General features: G+C 40.2%; 1 protein-coding gene across 1 annotated transcript in view; it reads right to left on the bottom strand.

The window, feature by feature from the left end:
• Positions 1-20223, bottom strand: part of WSCD1 (WSC domain containing 1) — a 58963-nt gene extending 38740 nt beyond the window's left edge. The window contains exons 1-2 of the mRNA XM_048824119.2: positions 19961-20223; positions 6524-7232 (exon numbers count right to left, since the gene is read on the bottom strand). Of these exons, the coding sequence (XP_048680076.1) occupies positions 6524-6950 (427 nt within the window). The 5' untranslated portion in view covers positions 6951-7232; positions 19961-20223. The remainder of the gene's footprint in view (positions 1-6523; positions 7233-19960) is intronic.
• Between the last annotated feature and the right edge of the window lie 1681 nt (positions 20224-21904).

Below are 21904 nucleotides of genomic sequence, written 5' to 3'. Positions count from 1 at the left end.
ATTTTAAACAATAAAACGAATTTGGAAACGAAGTCATTTTTGAATTAAAAAAATACCTCACATTTTGTTTTGACAATGTCAGAACAAAATGTTTTGATTTTGTAGAGGGGAATTATTGGGGGTGGAATTTAGACACAAACGATTATACATATTCTATATGAATCTATATTTTTTTTTACCAAAAACAAAAAAAGTTTTGTCAAAAAATTTTGCTGACCCCCTTTTCGGAATAGAACCACATCTAGCATCCTATACACAACATGACACTGCCTTCCCCTTTTAAATCAAATTTTTTTCCAGCCCTACCAAAGTTGAGGAGACTGTATCCTTTGAATAAGACTGTAGGAGCATCACGGATGCTGTGATGATCTTAGTAGGAAAGCAGACCTTTCGCTGGTTCTCTGCACCAGGGTAAAATTTCCCTCTCAGAAAATTATTTTTTAAAATAATGATCCAGGTGTATTGTGTTGACAGTAATTTCACACCAAGGTGTCTTTACAATCTAAATGGCCAAACTGTTGCTCAAGAAACTCAGACTGGGATTTTTAAAGGTGCTTAAGTGAGTTTGGCCCATATCTCAGTCGGTGCTCCAGCCCAGATATGGGTTTTAGGCCCATCCTTTTGAGGATCTCGTCCTGGGTGCCTTATTTCCTTAGGGTAAAATTTTCAAAGGCTCTAAAGGCCAGATTTTCAAAGGTATTTAGATGCAGCTAGGTGCCAAGTGTGACTTTCAAAAGCACTTAAGTACATTATGTGCCTAACTCCCATTGATTTATAACTGATAATTCCCATAGCCTAATCTTCCTTTGAAAATCCCTCTTTGCCCTGAAAATCTGACTCTTTTAGGACCAAAATAGCTTTGAAAATCTGGCCCTAAGTCACTTTTGAAAATGGGATTTAGGTGCTTTTGAAAATTTTACCCTTACGATCCTTTGTAAATCCTGGCCTTGTTGAACTATGAGCTCTTCAAATGATTACATTAAAATACATTAATGTTGAAATATCCATAAACTTAGTTAATGCCGATGCCAGTACCAGCCATTAATCTGGTGCCCTGCTGATGTTATAATTGCGAATTGAAAGAGAGCCAAGAGATTATTTATTGCTGTAGCTCACTGGATTATGCACATTTGAATATTCATCATTTGAATATTCAAATGTACATGAAGTGACCATATTAATAACAGCATTGTTAACAAGTCTTTGGAAATTACTATCAATTAAAAATTAAACTTTCCATGTATAGAGTGTGCTATTTTCCCCCTCTCCTAGTAAACTTACTGGCTCTTTATTTCATTATGGATCCCTTCCAAGATATAATGAAATACTTAGTGATTATAATGCCTGCTGAAGTTTCAACTCCACACAGTGATTTCCTTTCAATAAAATGTCACATCGCCTTAAAGTGGCTATTTTATTTGTATACACCTCCATTCTTGGCTTCATACTGATAGCATGTGGGCTTGCTCAAATGTTTAGCTGATGTGTCCACCCCACAACTGCTCAAGCATAGCATTTGAATAGCTAGTAAGTCAAATCTTTGGTGAGTGTAGGTAGCAAACCTTAGATACTTATTTATGTTAGGTACTTCTATGGTCCCCGTTACTGTAGTATTTGACCACCTCACAATCTTTAATGTATTTATCCTCACAGCACCCCGCTGTTTTCCCAATCTGTAAAATGGGGATCTGAGGCACTAAGTAGCTTGCTGAAGGTCACACAGGAAGACTACGGTGGAGCAGGGAAATAAACCAGTATCTCCCAACTACCAAGCTAGCACCTTACACATTAGGCCACCCTTTCTCAGTTCTCCAATCAGTCTCGCCCTCTCTTCACCTGCACCAGAGCTAATCTGCAACAAATCAATTGAAGTCAAGAGAGCTAGAACAGCATACAGCTGTCGTAAGTGAGAGGAGAATCAGAGCTATCATCTTAATAGCTTCTTCCACCGTCCAGACTTTAAGTCATGGGGCGTGTGAGCATTTATCAAAGCCAGCAAATCAGGTTTATTTCAGAGGGAACCTTGAAACTCATCAGAATTATATGGGGTGTAAAAATGTGCAGCATGAAAGCACAAATCACAGGGAATCTGGATGAAGTGAACATAATGTGAACCTGTTCAATGAAGGTCTCTTCCCCTCCCCTCAAATCTCGTCACATGATACAACAAACCTGTCAAGCCCGTGTACTGGATGTGCCCTTGCCTTGCTAAATCACCAGTCATCTACTGGGTGAGCAAAAGCAGGGTATGTACTGTCTTTACGATCAAAAAAGAGATCCTTTGAGTTGTTAAATACTAACCTCCCAGGTGACTCAGTTGGTTCTTACCAACAATCATCCTTTGGACAGAAGTACATTAAAGTATGTGGGAACCAATGTCAGGGAAGAATTATTAGCTGAAAAAAATTGATTCATTCCTAAGTGTTTTGGTACATTCTCAGGTCAGTCACAAGTTTGAGTCAACCACAAGACATGTAAGGAATAGCTTGGCTTTGTGTTTCTTGCTAGTCTAGGAGTTTCTGTTGGTCTGAAGTCCACAGTCTATGGACACAGTGCAGTCTGCTGAATCTCACTTAGGGCTGGTCTACACTACTGCGATAAATCGATCGAACTTACGCACTACAAGGTGGGTAGAAAGCTGGCTAGATTGTCGGGCTCAACGGGTAGTGATCAATGGCTCCATGTCTAGTTGGCAGCCGATATCAAGTGGAGTGCCCCAAGGGTCAGTCCTGGGGCCGGTTTTGTTCAATATCTTCATAAATGATCTGGAGGATGGTGTGGATTGCACTCTCAGCAAATTTGCGGATGATACTAAACTGGGAGGAGTGGTAGATACGCTGGAGGGGAGGGATAGGATACAGAAGGACCTAGACAAATTGGAGGATTGGGCCAAAAGAAATCTGATGAGGTTCAATAAGGATAAGTGCAGGGTCCTGCACTTAGGACGGAAGAACCCAATGCACAGCTACAGACTAGGGACCGAATGGCTAGGCAGCAGTTCTGCGGAAAAGGACCTAGGGGTGACAGTGGACGAGAAGCTGGATATGAGTCAGCAGTGTGCCCTTGTTGCCAAGAAGGCCAATGGCATTTTGGGATGTATAAGTAGGGGCATAGCGAGCAGATCGAGGGACGTGATCGTTCCCCTCTATTCGACATTGGTGAGGCCTCATCTGGAGTACTGTGTCCAGTTTTGGGCCCCACACTTCAAGAAGGATGTGGATAAATTGGAGAGAGTCCAGCGAAGGGCAACAAAAATGATTAGGGGTCTGGAACATATGAGTTATGAGGAGAGGCTGAGGGAGCTGGGATTGTTTAGCCTGCAGAAGAGAAGAATGAGGGGGGATTTGATAGCTGTTTTCAACTACCTGAAAGGGAGTTCCAAAGAGGATGGCTCTAGACTGTTCTCAATGGTATCAGATGACAGAACGAGGAGTAATGGTCTCAAGTTACAGTGGGGGAGGTTTAGATTGGATATTAGGAAAAACTTTTTCACTATGAGGGTGGTGAAACACTGGAATGCGTTACCTAGGGAGGTGGTAGAATCTCCTTCCTTAGAGGTTTTTAAGGTCAGGCTTGACAAAGCCCTGGCTGGGATGATTTAACTGGGAATTGGTCCTGCTTTGAGCAGGGGGTTGGACTAGATGACCTTCTGGGGTCCCTTCCAACCCTTATATTCTATGATTCTATGATTCTATGAACTTCAGTGACATGAAGAACGTAACTGAGGTCGACGTAGTTAGATCCACTTACTGCGGTGGCTACACTGCACTGTGTCGACAGGAGAGTGTCTCCCATCGACTTCCCTTATGCTTCTCAGGGAGGTGGAGTACACAAATCAATGGGGGAGTGCTCTCCCATCGATTTAGCGTGTCTTCTCCAGACCCACTAAATTGACACTCGCTGCATCGATTGCAGCAGTGCCAATCTACCGGTAAGTGTAGACATGCCCTTAGACTCCATGGTATTAAAACTGCGTAAACCCTTATGATCTTTGCCGCCCAAGCCAGTTAACTGTGAAGTTTTACTCTGTAAAGCCCTGAGTCCTGTTAGAATCTGGTTCTCCGTGAGCCTGAGAATTCCATCTGCAATACTTCGATCCATCTATTCTTCACCGTTAATCATAACTTCCTGTCTCAGTTTCAAAAAATGTCCACATTGGGCGCAGCCAGTAGGCATCTTTTTGTGACAAAAATTTCGGACAATATTATTTCTTTGGATTACATGCTCTTCATATTGTTGATTAATGTTGGTAATGTGACGTCTAGTTATTTGGAGTCCCTTTCCTCTAGGTCTTTATTGGTCAGGGAACATGCCAGAAGACCACAGCCTTTCCCAGTTCAGCCTAAAGCTAGTGAAGTTTAGATGGGGTCATTAGTACCCATGTCATGTTGTTGTGGCAGCCTTTGCCACTATTTCCACATACTTACGCAAGACTTGGCTCCCTATCATTGGGTGTTGAAAACTCGCATTCACTTTTAAAGCGTCCTACTGGACTTGCTACAGATGACTACAATGAGCTCAACATATAATGGTACACATAATGGCTGTGCTCTTCTTTTATCCTGTAGTGACCTGGTACCAGTCACTCAAATCCTTCTGATTATTGTAATTCCCTGATAGGTCTTATGAGTAGGGCTTTCCTATCACTTTCAGCTTGTTCGGAATGAAGCAGCACGTTTGATCACATTACTCCTGTCCTACATCTGTTTAAGGCTGACTGTCTTTAATGCAGCTGACTGAATCCATCTTAACCTGTTCTTTTGTAGAGGCCTTGGCTATATTACAGTCAACTCCCACTGAAATCAGTGGGAGTCTTCCCATGTACTCTAATAGGTTTTTCAGGCCAGCTTTTCAAAGATATTTAGGCGCCAAAAGATGCAGATGGGAAACTAATGGGATTGTCAAAAGTGCCTCAGCAGGTTAGAGCCTAACTCCCTTTGAAACCAGTGGGGGTTAGGTGCCTAACTTGATATTCTATATGTTGATATTCTATATAAAATCATTGTGACTTTTTACTATGAATTTTCAGGCCGCATACTGAGCCTTTGGCTGGGGATGCTCTAAAAATGAGGCTCGCAATTATGAAATTCTGGCTGTGTAATGTGTGGGGAGGGAGTACAGAGCCTTCATCCCACTGTGAAGCCTTCTTTAAGACTGGCTAGAATAGCAGCTCCACACACTAGAGAGAGTGCAAGGTTTCCTCAAGGTCACACAGTGCCCGAAAGTGGGGAAGAGAGTACAGCAAGACAAGGCTCCATTTCCCCTCCCTCCATGCCACACCAGCCTGTGGAACCAGACAGTCACATGGGGAGAGTATCCTGTACCCCTTAAAGGGGAGTAGCAGTTTGCACTCACTCCCACAATGCACCAGGGAGCTCAGAGAGGCAGAATGGTTTCCAGTACCCTCACTGTGGTGGTGCAGCTCTGCACTGATCCAAATGCCGGGCTGGGCCTTAAAGGTACAATCAAGCCCAAGGAGACTAGTCTGTGTTTTACAAAAAGAGAAAATATAAGGCCTGATTCTGCTGTGTTAACTCATGCTTTGGTCATGCCTGTTTCCCCACTGAATTCAATGGGGCAGCACATGTATGTATTTCTCAGCATGAGTTAGGGTGGCACAATCAGGCTCACCGTGAGGTGAATTTAGTTTATATCAATCTGATGACATTCCATTTAGACTATTATTAAACCGTGAGGTGAAAACACACAATCTTGTACCCTGTGCTTTGGCTTCTAATTCACAGCATTGCTGCAATGATGTACATTCCCCTTTCAGTTTGCTTTCATGTTGTTATGTTCCAGCAAACTCTTCTAATACCCAGGAAGAGTTCAATCAGTTCCAGGATTTTCTGTTCTTTCGTGATGATCCTGGGAGGAGAAAACCAATTTAATAATTTTCATCTCCACTTGCTTGAAGGAAGAATAAAATAAATCTGCGCTATACAGTCCAACCCCTGAGAAACCATTCACAGAAGGCTGCATTGGCAGCCGTATATTTGGACAGACATAGGAGAATCTACAGCTTTACATACATGAAGGAACATTCAATCATAGAGTTGGATTATGATTGGGGCACTGCTTGTAACTATTTCCTCATTTATGACCAGATTCTGACCTCCTTAATCATACATGAAGCATTTTTTATCTCTGTGAAGTTCCATTAAATTCAGTGAGACTACTTTTGGAGTAAGGTACTACTCAAACAAGTGAGGATTGTAGAATCCTAAATATTTTGGGCTGTTATACATATACTTAAAACAACGAGGAGTCCTTTATTTTTCTCTAAGGTGCCATAAGGACTCCTCATTGTTTTTACTGATACAGAATAACACGGTTTTAGAAGCCTCTGAAACCATACATATACTTAGTTTGTATAAAATGGTTTGTAAATGCTCAAGAGCTAATACAGAAATACATTCTTGGAAGGAGTCAGAATAACTCTCACATGCTTATGAACGGTATCAATCTTTGCCTGAAACAAAGTCCTACGTGACAGAAAATGGAAGTTGGGAAAAGCCCTTACCTTTGTTTTCACCTGTATGTTGCGTCACCTTAGATCCCGTTGCTTGCATGGGTTCTTGTTCATTAATGAACCTGTGAAACCATCTTCTTCTTAACTGTCTCAGTTCTGAGTTCCGGGATATTAGCCACCGTGGCCCGTACCTCTGATCTGATGTTGGGTCATGGAGCACATCCATGTCCACCAGAAGCTTAGAACTCAAACGAGGGTTTTGCATTGTTCTGGTATCTAGGATTCCGACTCCTATCACCATGTCTGAAACCGGTGAGACCTGAATATTCGAGGTCCCACGTGTGCCTTGTTGGATAACCAAGCGGGATCGCTGCAATAGGAGAAGGCTGCCAGCCATTAGGTAAGCTGCTGTGAGAAAGAAGAGCAGAAACTGGGTCCGCCGAAGAAATTTCTGTAGTCTGAAAAAAGGTTTGGCCATACCCTTACTGAAACTGGGCACTTCACGCCTTCAGAACGGCCCTGGAATCACTGTTTGAAATTGTATTAGTTCCTCCCATAAGTTCATCCCATCACTTTAATGTATCCTCCCCCATAAAAATTGTCTTTTTCAGTAGCAACAGCAACTACAATGCATCATGCTTTATATCCATAGAACTGTGGGATTTCTGGGCAGCTGATCTGGTTCAGGTGAACTTATGAACAGTTCCATAACTGTGACCAGTTGCACTTTATAACATCACATTCCAAAAGGATAGGAAACCTGAAATATGAAGAAAAATAAAGTTGGCTCTGATCCCATTAGCAAACACTTACCATGTCGAGTTCTTTCCCCCTTATTTTATTTTAGCTAAACATATAAAGACAATAATCCTGGTACAATGACTGATTTAAAAAGGATCCAGTTACAGATTTCTAATTTTACATTTTTCTTTATTTTAAACTTGAAATGTATACGAAACACCTGCATGATTAGAATAGTCTCCTCAGGATGTTTGGAACAGTAAGTCCTTTTATTTCCTTTGGTAAATAGCTGACATCTCCGGTCTTTGTTACTGACTGGAACCAGGTAGTCACAATATAGACATCTTTATAGGAAGATATTATTGGATACTTTCTTTTCAGTGTTACAGTAGCTAAGCTACAAATCTAGATCAGAAGAAAACAGCAGTGTGGGTGTATGGTGAAGAAAAACGAAATGGCATCAGCTCCCAAAGGATAAGAGAATAATTCTTAATCTCCATGAATCACAATAAAATGAGGCTTTATGCTGGAAGGATAGCTCCAGTATATATATATATATAGAGAGAGAGAGAGAAAGAGAGAGAGAGTGTATTTTTGTGCCTTGCAAACTTAAAAGAAAGCTAAAGTTTCCACTAATTTCAATCTAGTGTATGTTTCTATGTACCTTTTGTGTGAGTGGGTGTGGATGGGAGTATGTATATATGTATAGGTTTTAATTTAATGGAATCTTATATTTTCTTTTAAAGTTTTCCAAATATTTCTAGACTATTTTGGGGCTTTGCCAGGCTGTTAGTTATGCTGATCTACACAGTGACGGGATTGTCCAAGCAAGAAAAAGCTCTTTTATGATCTAGGTAACCTTTAACCTTCTGAAACAAATAAAAATGGGCATCTTGCCATATGTTGCCTGAGTTCCTGGTTAATTGCTCTTCTGTGGAACCATGAAAGCACTGAGAAAAGATGCAGTTTGTTCCAGAAAAGAAAATATTATGGCTCTTGTTTAACTTGCATTCAGAAACCCTCCAAACCAGCATCAGGACAAGGAAACTTGCTGTCCACTCATCTGCCATTCTTTTCATAGCATTCCTCCACACTTTGCAGTTCCTGATTAAATATCTGAGGATGCTTCTATATGCCTCTTGCTAAAACATATATGATCATGTACAATTTCTCCTTCATTCTCTTTTTGCTTAGTTGTGTAAGCTCTTTGCTTATTAACCACCAATCAATGAAAGGTAAACCTTTCTCATTCAAAACGATATTACAGTTCATCTGACCATCTATTCTTTTTGTCCAATCCCCTTTTAGTCTATTTTTCCTAAATAGCAGATTGGGTTTAGGAAAAAAGGTCAATACATTCCAACTTTGCAGATTTGGCTGACTAGGTTTTTGATGACCTGATTTAGAGAGCTCTTAATTTAAAACCAAAGTATCCAATTCTTAATCCCACAGGGCTGAGTAGCATCTGAGACATGGGGTAAGATTTTGCTGTGTTCATATCTGCCATTCCATTTTCTTCAAACGTCAAACTTCACAAGCAGTTCTCATTTTCTCACCAATAATAACTGTGGAACTTTGCAGCTCACATCCATAATTCAGCTGACAAACTTTTGAGAGATTCAATGTGTTCCAAAAGACACATCATATTTGATAAACTATTTAAGGCCAGATCCTCAACTGGTGCAAATCAGCATGGCTCCATTCAGTAATGCTGATTGAGACCAGCTGAAGATTTGACCCTTAATATTAAGTTATTTAACATCTTTGATCAAAACCTTTGAGTGCTCAAATGACAATGGGATTATATAAATACTGAGATTAATAGAAGATTATTTATAATAATTACATAGTGCAGATTATTACTCTTATAATTATGCTGAAATTAGACAAAGGTTTCTGACCGGGAGAGGAGTGATATTCTGGACCAGCTTTCCCAAGGGAATGGGGGGCCCACCTGTGACAGCTATTAGCAAATATCTCCAACAGCTGGAGATGGGACACTAGATGGAGAAGGCATTGAGTTATTACAGAGAATTTTTTCTCTGGTGTCTGGCTGGTGGGACTTGCCCACACACACAGTGTTTAACTGATCACCATATTTCAGCTTGGGATGGAATTTTCCTTTGGGTCAGATTGGCAGAGACCCTGGGGGCTTTTTCACCTTTCTCTGCAGGATGGGGTCTTGGTCATTGCCTGGTTTGAACTAGAGAAAATGATGGATTCTCTGAAAACCTGAAGTCTTTAAATCAAGATTTGAGGACTTCAGTAACTCAGCCAGAGGTTATGGGCCCATTACAGGAGTAGGTGGTGTGTGTAGGAGGTCCGATTAGATAATCATGATGGTTCCTTCTGCCTTGGCAAATCACATCAGCCCAGATCCACAAAAGTCTGAGTCTATTCATAAAAAGGCTTGTCAGAATTAATATTTTTAATAATTTTGATAGATAATATCAATGTTTCTTTAAGAATTTTTGTTAATTTAAATTTTCACAGTTGTGCAAAATTGTTTTGTAAGCATTTTTTCCTATTTTCATTGATTTAAATGTTCACAGTTGCAGGAAATTGTGAGGGGTGAGACAATCGGGGGGGTCAGATAATTTTTTAATAGATGTTGAGATTCAAAAAGTTAAAGCTTTATAACTATTAAAATACAAAGTGTCAACATCACATGTCAAATTATACCAAGTACATATCCTTAAATTAAACTCTAAGATCTCAACCCACTTTTTTTTTATTTTGCCCATCTATAAATTTTTATTATTATTGATGGAAATATTTTTCATCTCCGTGTGTGTATGCAGCAAAATTGACATTTACCAACATTTACCAATAAATCTAATCCTTCCAAACCTATTCATAATGTAGATTTTCATAACTGCAATTATTAACATGCTATAGCATTCAATACTATGATCTCTTTATTAAGGCAATGATTATTGCAATCATATATAGTCAAATGTTTTTATGATCTTTTTTCTTAGCAACTGAGACATGAATATATAGATTTTTTTTCATATATTCACAATACTTTTGCCCATTTTTTTAATTAAAGGTTTTCTTTGATATTCGAAAAAAGTTCCAGTAATCATTAGGAAAAATGGTTCAAACCAAGGTCCCGGAAAATGTTCAAGGAACATGAATAAAATGCATTGCTGGGTGGAAAAGAAATAAAACACACATCTCTGACAAGCACAATACTTAGTTTACAATAGGTGGTAGTTCTCTACCACTTTTCATTCAAAGATTTCAAAGTGCTTTACAAGGGACCAATTTTACAGATGGGGAAACTGAGGCACAAAGCGGGCTGGTCCAGGTCTCAAGAGATAATTAGGGGCTTACATACCTTTTGTGGATCTGGGCTGATATGATTTGCCCAAGGCCACAGGGCAGTGGCAGAACCTGGAGCAGAATCCAGGTCTCCCAGTTCCCCATTCAATGCCCTATCTACCTACACATGGATATTCACACTTTTGTTTATGGGGCAGAGGGAAAAAAACACCTATTTCCAACCTCAGAGGCTTTATCCATTATATGGATGTCAAGGGGGACAGAACTTGCAGAGATTAGTGCTAAATACCAATGACTCCGAAAGGTTAGGGTATTACTGGTAATAAGTTGAGGGGAAGTCATATTTAACAGGATAGTGCTACCAGTGTCTTATCTCTACCCTTAGCAGGGGAACTGTAAACACCTGCATTTCTTTGTGTCAGCTAATCACAGAAAAGTCTCCTTCTGGCAGCGTACGCCTCTTTTTTTTTTTTCCCAGCCTTCCCCCCCTGCAATGGTGTAATGGTGGCATTGAAATAATGCAACACCCTATGAGCTACATCATGGCTCTGAGATCCACTGGAAAATGGTGGTGGCTAGAAGCAGCTGTAGAAGCTGAGTGCAAATGGATGGAGGCATTGTGCCCAAACACTGTATAATGCGCCTTGTTCTGCTCTCACTTAAAATCATTTTACACTGCTCTATTTCCACATACTTCAATGGAGTCACTCCATATTTAGGTAAGCTGTGTAAAACAGTGGGAGAGGATCCAAGTCCAATGTATCTAGGAGCACCGAGGGTGGTTCACTCAACAGCGATACCTGCTACACCTGCCTCGAAAAGGTGTCATGTTTGCTCCTTAGTGATGCCCATCAGGTGTCTGGGGAGAAGGGTCTGGCCAGACTCAACCCCTTTGGGCTATGCAGTGCTGCTGGTAGTGCTAGCAGGCCTTGCTCTTCCACTCGGAGCACAAAGAGCCACATTCTGATTGCCTCTTGTGTCAGGGCACTGTTGGAAAGGGACTACCAGCACCCTCTCTTTCCACCCACCAGTATGGAAAGCCATGAATTAGCCTTATGTTTGCCACCTGTTTATTGAGCATGCAAAGAACGCACAAGACATCTAACATATGCAGAAGAACAACTTCAATCTAAAAGACGCTCAGCACAGCTCCCACTGTGTTGACTAAGAGGGAAGCTTTATATTGTTGTTATTTATTTACTGCAGATGGATTTCCCAAGAGTTTCACAAACATTTAACCTACAGACCATATTTGGTGCGTGGACTAGAGATAAATGGGAGGGGTGAGCACTGAGGGGGAGCTCAGCTATATTGATTACATCCACTCTCGTGTACAACTCCAACTCTTTCGATTCCATCGTGAGCCTGTCAATGTATTATATTTTCCAGAAAGCCTCAGCTCAAGTCTGGTGATTACAGGAGAATCTCAGCTTTCATTAAAAAAAAAAAAAAGGCAATTTCTAGCCCTTACAGCTGTAGAGAAAATCTTGGAAACGTGATGCAAGTATGATCTAAAGGCTTAGAAACCAGAAGATGAATCAAATGGACCCCAAATGCATCACTCTCATGATTTTAAAGCTAATTTCATGATATGTTTTGGAGGAATGACACAATTTTTGAAAGTTTGGGGTTGACAGCACTGCTGTGTCCAGCCATCAGTTGACATGCACAACAGTATGAATGCTATGCTCCTCTGTTTTTCACAGAAGAGGAGCAGAGGGGTGAAAAGAGGTACAATAATAAATCCTTATTCCATGCAAAATAATTTAACATTAAATCCTATCTTCCTGAATCGGGCTGGATTAATAAAAAATGGGAGACTCGCAGACTCTCTGTTTTAGCTTCCTTTCCCCTATTCATAGGTCCAAATAAAGAACGAACCCTGTCCATTTGTTTAAAAAGTTTCAAATGTCAGAAGTGAATTTTAGCACAGGCAGTGTGATGTGTGTAAATTAGCCCCAAATCCAGTGTCCCTTAATAGAGCTGTCAGAAAAGTACATTGTAGGCAAATTGCAAAAATACTCCACTGGAGCAATACTGCAAATGTACAGCTCACAAAAAGTAAGTGTTTCTGTTAGTGGGAAAGCAGCAGAGTGCCACTAGCAAGCATTGCCACTGACATATAAAAATGCCATTTGATTTTTCCGTGAACTGTGTATTTCAGTATTTCCCGAGTAAGTCTAGAAAAACATCACTTTTGACAATTATATTAAAAAAATAAGGAATAAGAAAGACATGGTGAGATCTGCTAATCGGAAATTTGTCTTGTGTATATAAATGTTCACTTTAAACTACTGGAATCAATATGAAAAAGGCATTCCTTAGTAGCAGAAGAGTCTTTTACCCCTGTTTTCATATGACAGGGGACTTATCTTTTTAGATGTCTATTAGCCCCAGATTAATTGACAACACAGATTGGGTGAACAGATTTGGGATTCCTGTTTAGGAATGCTACAAGTCCCATGGCAGTCAGAAAAGGAAATCAGACTGTTAGAGTGTATAATTAATGGGATAGAGGATAATGTTGAAAATATGTGATTATGTACTTGGACTACACCCACACCTGCAATATCAGGATCTGTTCTAATCACACCATCTCAAAAAACTTACAGTAGAAACAGAAGGGAGGTTGAGATGGGCAATGAAAATGATTGAAGAGATGGAGATGCTTCCTAATGAAGAGAGAAATAACAGGACTGGGATTGTTCAGGGTAGAGAGAAAACATAATAAAGGCATAAAACAATGAATGGCATGGAGAAGGTAAATTGGGTGCTCTTATTTCTCATAATACAAAAACAAAGGGGCACTCAATGACAATGAAGTACAATGTAATCTAGAAGAGTAAATGCCAGTGTACACAAACGATAACTAACCTGTGAAACTCATTGCCACAAGATATCATTGAAGGCAGGATTAGTAGGATTGAAAAAAGCAATAAACATTTTTGTGGCAAATGAGACATCCACCATGACATTAGTCAAGATATATGAAGGGATATAAACTCCCATAATTCCTGTGCGTTAATGCTTGGTTTCGGACCTGATTTAGGAAGAAATTCCCTCTATGGATCGTCTTCCATAATTCCATGATCTTCCAGTATACGGTATCTTGTATTTCTCTGAGGTGTCTTATTTTGGCCAGTGTCAGACGTATTTTTGGACAAAGGAACCTTGGGTCTGATCAAGTGTGAAAATTCCTCTGTTCCTAATATATAAAAAAGCACAGCCTTTCTTACTGTATTAGCAATGGGTGAACCTCCAAATATTCATAGGCCAGATTCAGATCAGATAAGTGCTGAAATGTCTGAACACTTATGGCATCTGTAGCCTATTCTAACTGCTTATGTCTGCAGAATTTTGTGTAGAATTTTCACAAGAACAATTAGTTTTTCTTCTTGCTTCTGGCCACAGTGGAATTACCATGAGAACCTTACAACACTACATTTCCTAGCAAGATACCAGAAGTGAGAAAATATCTGAACATTCAGAACCTCAAAATAGATATGGTTCAAATTTGGTTCCTAAACTAGCTAAAGTCACGTTTCTTTCCACCAGGCCTGAAAATAGCCACTCAAGAAGGAGATGGCTCAAAATCATACCAGATATGTTAATTTGTTAGCGGTCAAGTCCTCCCACTCAACTCTAGTCTGGGGTGGCACAAGAGGGCTTGTGGGGATGGTTGGGAAAGAATCCACCCCCGAACACGTTCATTAATTATTTTACAATAATGCATAAATGCCCCATATTACTAGGTGCTATACATGCCTGTAATAAAAAGACCCTGACCCAAAGACCTTACAATCCACAAAGCACTGGCATCAGCAGTACAGTGGTGGTTGTTGCAACCCAAAGGTCACATTAACCCTGACAGCTGGTGTTACACCTCTACTTTGCGACAAGTGGATCACCCAGACCTCCAGCTCCTGTAGACCACCTCATCCCATCATTCTACTCGGCTCTGTAGCAGTCTAGAGGCATGGTCCCCAGCCCAGTCACCGGAAATCCTGTACCCTTCCATGTAGTTCCCCTCGGTGTAATTCTAAGTCCCCCATAGCCATGGCACAAGGGGGCAAGATTTGCCTCTGGGGCTGTCATGCCAAAAAGTATAACATACTAGAGTTGGTGTGACTTGCAGAGATGCGTGAGTGAGACTGTATCTGCCTTGGCGCAGTTACAACCTATAGACCAGAATTTTAATGGGTGTAAATCAATGTAGATCCGTTCACTGTAATGAGGATCTGGCCCTATTAATCTAATTCCCTCCTGATGGTAGTGGTAGGCCTCTGTCTTGTAAAGTGTCCTGTAGTGCTCTATAAATGTTTAATAGCAATGACATGAGTAACGGATATTTTTAACACCCACACATCATTAACATGTGCACAGTGAGGTGTGTTTGGTTTTTTTTGAAGGATTTATATGTACTGCTTCTCCTGAATAGCTTTGAAAATTTGCTTGTAGTTAGTGTCTCCACAACACTAAGTTACACATAGTGTCAAGAAATGTGAGAGCACATTTAATCCCCACCGTCTCTAAAACATTCAGCGCTTAGCATCCCATTGTGCCTTGACAGTGCTAAAAATCAGACCTGAGGCATTTACAGTTCTGATTTTCTTTCATGCCATAAAGAATTGGATACAAGGAAAAGCAGGCTGATAATATGCTCCTAAAATGACAGCAGTTGACAGGCACTAGTCACTTTTCCTATTGACCACAAAACAAAAAAATCACATGAGGCATGCATTAGTACCATTTAAAAAAAAAAAGACACTGGAGATTCTATCCTCCCAGCCAAGGGGTAACCACAGAAACCTTTGGGGAATACTACTCACTTTTTTCAGGCTTCAGAGATGACAACCTGAAGAAGAGGCATCGTTGACTGACAGGTGAATTTTGTTCCCTTTTCAGGGCTGTTACTAAGTTATGTTGCGCACCTCAGACTTGGGTCAATACCACAATGTAGTTACAGAACAGCAGGATTTTACAAATGCAGAGTTCTTGGCATGAAGGTGAGGTTCTATTTTGTATCCTAAACTAAATGAAATGGGATGCCTGAGCAACATTATTTTTAGAAAAAAAAACCCGTCTGTCTCCCACATTTCTCCTCTCCTTTGTCAGCTCTCTTTGAAGACAAATGTAGTCAGCTTGGAAATGATTTCAAGACCTAACAAAAATAGATTTTGGCTTGCAGCCTGTCTTTTGGATATAGATGGTCATTTTCTTGAGGCTTTATGGTTGGGGGGGGGAGTGTAAGGATTAATATAATGAAATGTAGGCTCAATCAGAGCACAGAAGGCTGAAAACAAACTAGTGAGAAAGGGAAAAGTCACAAAGTTGATCCAGCCTCATGCCTGAAGTTAAGCTTTAATTTGTGGCTCGTGTCGAGTGTAAAGCTCTAAATGATTGAACTACTCTGCAGAACATCTGTCATCACCACTACTGCAAAAGTGAATACCAAGCTTGCCCCATAGTTTCCAATATGGGTGGGGGTTTTTGTTTGAGTTGTCAGAAATCAAATGAAGGACGCACAAAGGTGATGTTTCCAACCACTCCACCCTCCCAATTTGGGGCAATGAGAATATTCCATGTTCTCCCACCAGACAAATCTTATCGTTGTTGCCTAGGATCAGAAATATACTGTTGGTGATGGATTTCATGTTAAAGTGGAAAATCACAACATCATAAAGAGAGCTTACAAGAAAAATCTTGCTGCTACAGAGCCTGATGCAAAGTCCACTGGCTCCCATTGACTTTGATGGACTTTTGATCAGGCCTCTGAAGAAGGCACTCGCATGGCTGTCCCAGCTGTTGCACAGTGTTCTCTGGTGGTTGATGCAAATGCAAGAAAAACAGGTGGCTTCTCCAGCACGCTTTCCTCTCTTCTTCTTTTTTTATTTAACAAAAACAAAGCTTTTCTAAGAAGAGTTATCGAAATAGCTCATTTACTTGAAACAACCTAAGAGACCGGTCTGTGGGAGATAAGCTGATAATTGACTTTTCTGGCAGTTACAATATTACGTTCAGATATGACTCATCTAGAATCCAGTAGATTGGCTTTCAGAGTGCCTTTTGGTTTAGATCGATGGGAGGAGGCACTCTAGGAGTGATGGTTATTCTTAAAGCAGAATTAGAATTCTTGCTGAAGCATTTTGGTCAAGCCTGCAGTATACCTGGCAGCAGGGCACACTTATGACAAAGGTTAAGGACCCTGGAGGTATGACCTCAGGCAAAGTGATGATGCCCAGTAAGGATCTGGTGCTACACCACTGAAGATCGTGAAAATTTTTCAATTCACTTCAATGGGAGCAAGATTGTGGTTTAGCTCATTCATGATAAGCTCTGTGGTTGGCTCAGTTCTAGGCACAAGTCAAAGTTTATACACTGAGAAAATAACAAAGTCAAGTCTCAGAGAGGCTTTTCTTGTTCAGATGGAGGGAGGGAGGGGAGATACAGGGAGGAATATAAAATGCCTCAGCTTCAGAATTAAAATTCAGGGCTTTAACTATCCGGTCGGTCAATTTTGGGTACAACTCCCTCTGAAATCAATGGGAGCTATAGGTTTACAATTCATGGAGCAATCATGCCTCAGAAGCTCAGAAAGCTGGATATCCCATAAACCTAAATAAACACAAAGGAAGGATTGTGATACAGGGACAAATGGACTTCTCTTCATCAGCTAACATAGGGCTAGATCCTTAGCTGGTAAAAACCAGTATAGCTACATAGGGCTAAATCCTACAGTTCCTGTTCACACCTAAAGTCAAAGGGACTTTTGCCTGTATTAAGACTGTAGCTCTTAGACTCATTAACATTCCCAGGAATGCACTTTAGTTAACCTCAGTGAACACAGTGCTCATGAGACAGAATAATAGCCTTGGTTTGAGCCTGGTATATTGCAAACAAGTGCCATGAAAGCTATCACACACAGCCCTACCAATGCACCTCAGCCCCTTCTATGTTAGTCTGGTTGCATTGTTCATTGGTTTTCTCAGCCATGTCCTCCCTTTTGCATAGCAGAAAAGCAAAATCATATTTACTTGTGGCTCAAGCAATGATCTCAATTTAAAAATATTTGGCTAACAACTGTGAATTGGTAGCAGTTGACTATTCATACAGCCTCCTGGGACCACACTCTGTCAAACACTGTATAGAGTTGACAGTTACTAAATATTTTCATTTATTTTTACTTTAGTAATGATGTATTTTAAACAATTATATTTAAGATTAAGGTTGCATTTTTTCCAAACCCACCCCTGGTTGCATGAGTTAGACAAAAACAAAATGTTGCTTTAAATATTTTTAAAAATATGATATTTTTAACTCTAACATCCCCTTTCCATAGAAATTAGTGTATCCTATGAGTATTACCTGTAAGAAACTAATGATAATAAGAAACTCTCAATGAATTCCCATTGCAAGCTTTTGGGCGGGAAATCATTTGTTTTTTTTAAAAGTTGATTTTTTTTTCAGAGAGGCTTTGATGTAAATGTAGAGAGCCAGATCCTCAGCTGATGTAAGATGGCATAGCTTCACTGATCTATGCCAGTTTATCTCAGATAAGGATCTGGCCCTCACACCTTGACATTGAGGTGCTAAGCACCCATAAGTCTAGTTGAAATCAATGGAAGATGCAGGTGCAACACATCAGTGTGGGGTTCACTTCATCTTCGTTTAACTGTAATTATTTCTTTCCCCTTTTGTAAAAGGGCCCTCCTACCCAACTCATTAGTAAAGTTTAATCCCTGAGTAACGCTGCCACATTGATACTTTAAAGGGTGACAGATGCAGACGCAAGTCTTGTGAGTAATGGATCTCAAATGAATTATTATACTTTAAACACAATATAAAGTCAGTCAGCAAACTGGAAGTGGGATGGGAGCAACACAATTTCTCCACACAGCCAAGGGCAAATGCTGCAGCTGGCGAAGAATGCCTAACTGAGTTTACTTTTTTCCCCCTATTATTTTTGAAGTGAAGAGGCTGTATAATTTAATCTGCCCACCAAGTTTATCTTAACACAGGTATCATGTTAAAGTTTTTAAATAATTCTGAACGCTGATCTAAGCAAAGCAGAAAAAATTTATGCAGAGATATCAGGCAGCAAAAATGTACAAAATCCCTAAACTATCATGTCAATGTTAAAATATATGTGTTTACACACTACATGCTGTATGGAGGTGTTGGTATATAGTATACAACATAAGCAGTGTTACAATTGGTACTAAATTCATTTACTTAAAAGTAAATGGTGATGTTACCAAATAGCAACAGAGCTACAACCCAATTGAGTTGTGAAGTCAGCATTTAACTTGTGCAAATCCGATCATAACAGCTCTCTAATTGGGTAGTGCATTTATACAAGGATAATTTGTTATCATAAGTAAATGTCAGTCAAGAGGATCATTTACAGACCATCGCCCTGCCCTGTAGGAAGGCATGGCGAGAGATCACACCAAAGGTAACAATAAGTTAAAGATCGTTGAGCTTGAGATAGAGTAGTGACTTGGCAAGTGTTAAAATGACAGGTTTGTAACATTCAGTGTGCTGGAGTGATATGTAGGGTTTATGAAAAACAACACTCAACACCTTTTATAGGTCAGTGATCCAATAACTTGATTATCAGGGAGAATGAACCCACACCACTGTGGAATAAACGCAGACATGCATATACATGATGCGCTGTGTATACAGAGTATTGTGTACCATAAAGACACATAGAGTGCATGAAACCTGTCACATACCTTCAAAAACAACAACGGAAAGAGACATCTACAAAAAGTCATCTGGAGGCTGGAAAGTCTTTTAGTACAAGGTAAATCACATTAGTGTAACATACATCTCTTTGATGTTAGAAACTCAAAATAAGACACAGCAAATGATGTGCAATTTCTGAAAAACAATATGGTTGTGTTGCTACAAGCTGAAGTTTTCCAAGAGACTGTTGGAGAAAATGCACGATGAATGGATTTGCACATCCCACAGAAGCTAAACATGAGAGCAGTTTCTGTGTGCAATAAAATACATTGAACTGACAATACCCTAAACAGCCAAAGTGTCGTAAGAGTCGCATACCAAAAATTATTAGATTCTATTTATACGGTATAGTGGGGCTTCTGAAACTGCTTAAAGAAACAATGCTTCCTAATTTGCCTTGCCATGCTATAAAACACACACACATACGATCCATTCCTACTTTTTAAGTATAATATTTCCTAGCTGCTCTGGGAAGGGCATCTCAGCAGCAAACTGCAATCTTCACAAACAATGCAGCTAAGCCCTGCATGCTTGAGATGGCATGGATAAATGTAATAAATCAAACAGCCATTTGGGTCTGTAAGGTATGTTAATGCCCTAATGTCTGCAAAAAGTTGTCTGGTTATTATTTGTGTGATGGCCAGCATATGAATGGCTTCCAGAAGAAGATAATTCAACTATATAAGAAAAAGAAGAAGAAAAACTTACCTTTCTTTTATGGTCAAGGAACTCCTATTATTGTGAGGCAGAGTCTTAGACAATCCAGTGAAATATTAGAAAAAGCTGTAATGCATATCTGAAAACCTGATAAATCCTTCTCTCTTTGCCCTTCCCCACTAATCCTTCTTCTGCCTCCCAGATTTCAGTACACAGAGCTGTAATCCTCCTGAGTACCCCCTCAGTGCTCTGCCTGTATCTAAGCTCTGCACTTCAATACCTCCAGCTGTTTATATCAGTAACTAACCAAGCAGCAAGAGATCATATCCTGTCTGCACATGCTCACTGTTCACCAGTCTTTGCTGCTGCCAAGCTGGGAGATCTCCAGGGTCCTAGTGACTCAGACCAGTGTTCAGGAGCTAGGATTTGAAAATACCAGAGATGTTTGTTTTTAGAGTGTTGTATTTGGTGTGGGGGGTTGGGGAGGGCAGAACAGGGAGAAATAACCCATGCTCTTGTGCATGTAAAATTGAAGGGAAGTAATGACACGCACAGTATGTTGTACTGTGTCAAAATAAGCAGCCATGATCTGTGTGCTTTGCTTTCCCTTTTCAAGTGAGCTGTAAAAGTTCCCCTCCTTCACATTTGTTTTATAGAAATCTATAGACTTCGTTCACAGCTATAGACTTCTACCTGTAGACCTGTCCAGGAAGGCAAATAAATCTAATCATCCGCAACACAGAAGATCTAATACTATCATCTGAAGGGAGGCTTTTTTATGCCTCTTTTCCACTAGGATCAGATCTGTTTTGGTGCCACTTTTTCCTAGATGCATTCCCAACAGGTGAGAGAGAAATACAGGCACATGGTTCTGCAGAAATTGTTCCAGCACAGGCTCAGAGATTTCAGACAGCATCTTGTTATTCAAGGCACAGGTGGATGGAAGTAAATTATTTATAAATGTGAGAGCTGAAAGACAGTTCACTGGCTGTCCATAAGATTGACTGATCGGCAATATCATCTTCACTGTGTATTTGGTGCCCCTTGTCCTGTTTGTTCAAATGGTATTAAAACAACAGAGATGAACAACAGAAATGGTATTAAAACAGTGTTCAATGAGAGATTGGGAGTGAGCTCCAAATTCAGCTCTGCACCTGGATTTGGACCACTCCCGAATTCAAGCATGTTTGGATCAGACCATTATAGCTGTGGACGTTACATGCAAAACTCAGATCCAATTTTGGATCTGGATTTCAAATAATTAGGGTGATTAGATGTCCCGTTTTTAAAGGGACAGTCCTGTTTGTTGGGACTTGTTCTTATATAGACGCCTATTACCCCCCCCCATCCCATTTTTCCACTATTGCTGTCTGGTCATCCTACAAATGACCCATATTGCCTCTTATCCTCAACGCTCAAGTGTTCAGATTTCTAATACAGAATCACATTCCTTTCTAATTAGGGTTGCCAACTTTGGTTGGACAAATTCCTGGAGATTTCATTCCATGACATTATCTTTCATTAAAGATTAATCTTTTAATTCCTGCCGATGCCAGGACAATCCTGGAGAGTTGGCAACCCTATTTCTAACCAAGAAAAAAAAATCCAAACACTATACCTGTAACTTTAATTAGAGAGGATAGTCAGGGTCTCTGGTGCTGCTTAGGATATAAGTCTGTCAATCTTCTTCATGTTGCTTATTGCCTTACTCTGTGACTAGCCCATTAATTTCAGTGGCGCTATTTGAGCAGAAAGCACACCAACAGCAGACCCCTAACACTCAGTCCTGAGTCTCTGAATTAGAGAGAGGCGCAAGCTGGCAAATTGTACTTGTATTTCAGTCACCACACAACTGGTCAAACCCATGGTTTCGTTTGTTCGTTATAAACATTTGCAAAATATTCCAGTCTTGATGCAGATCTGGATTTCAAACACACCTGAAGTTTGGAGCTATGACCTGGGCTCATCTCTGTGCAGTATATTGTAAGATTTTGT

This window comes from Caretta caretta, chromosome 17, assembly GCF_965140235.1.
Source record: "Caretta caretta isolate rCarCar2 chromosome 17, rCarCar1.hap1, whole genome shotgun sequence".
NCBI lineage: Eukaryota > Metazoa > Chordata > Testudines > Cheloniidae > Caretta > Caretta caretta.
The sequence above is the reverse complement of the archived record's forward strand: the minus strand, read 5'-3'. Positions and strand labels throughout refer to the sequence as shown.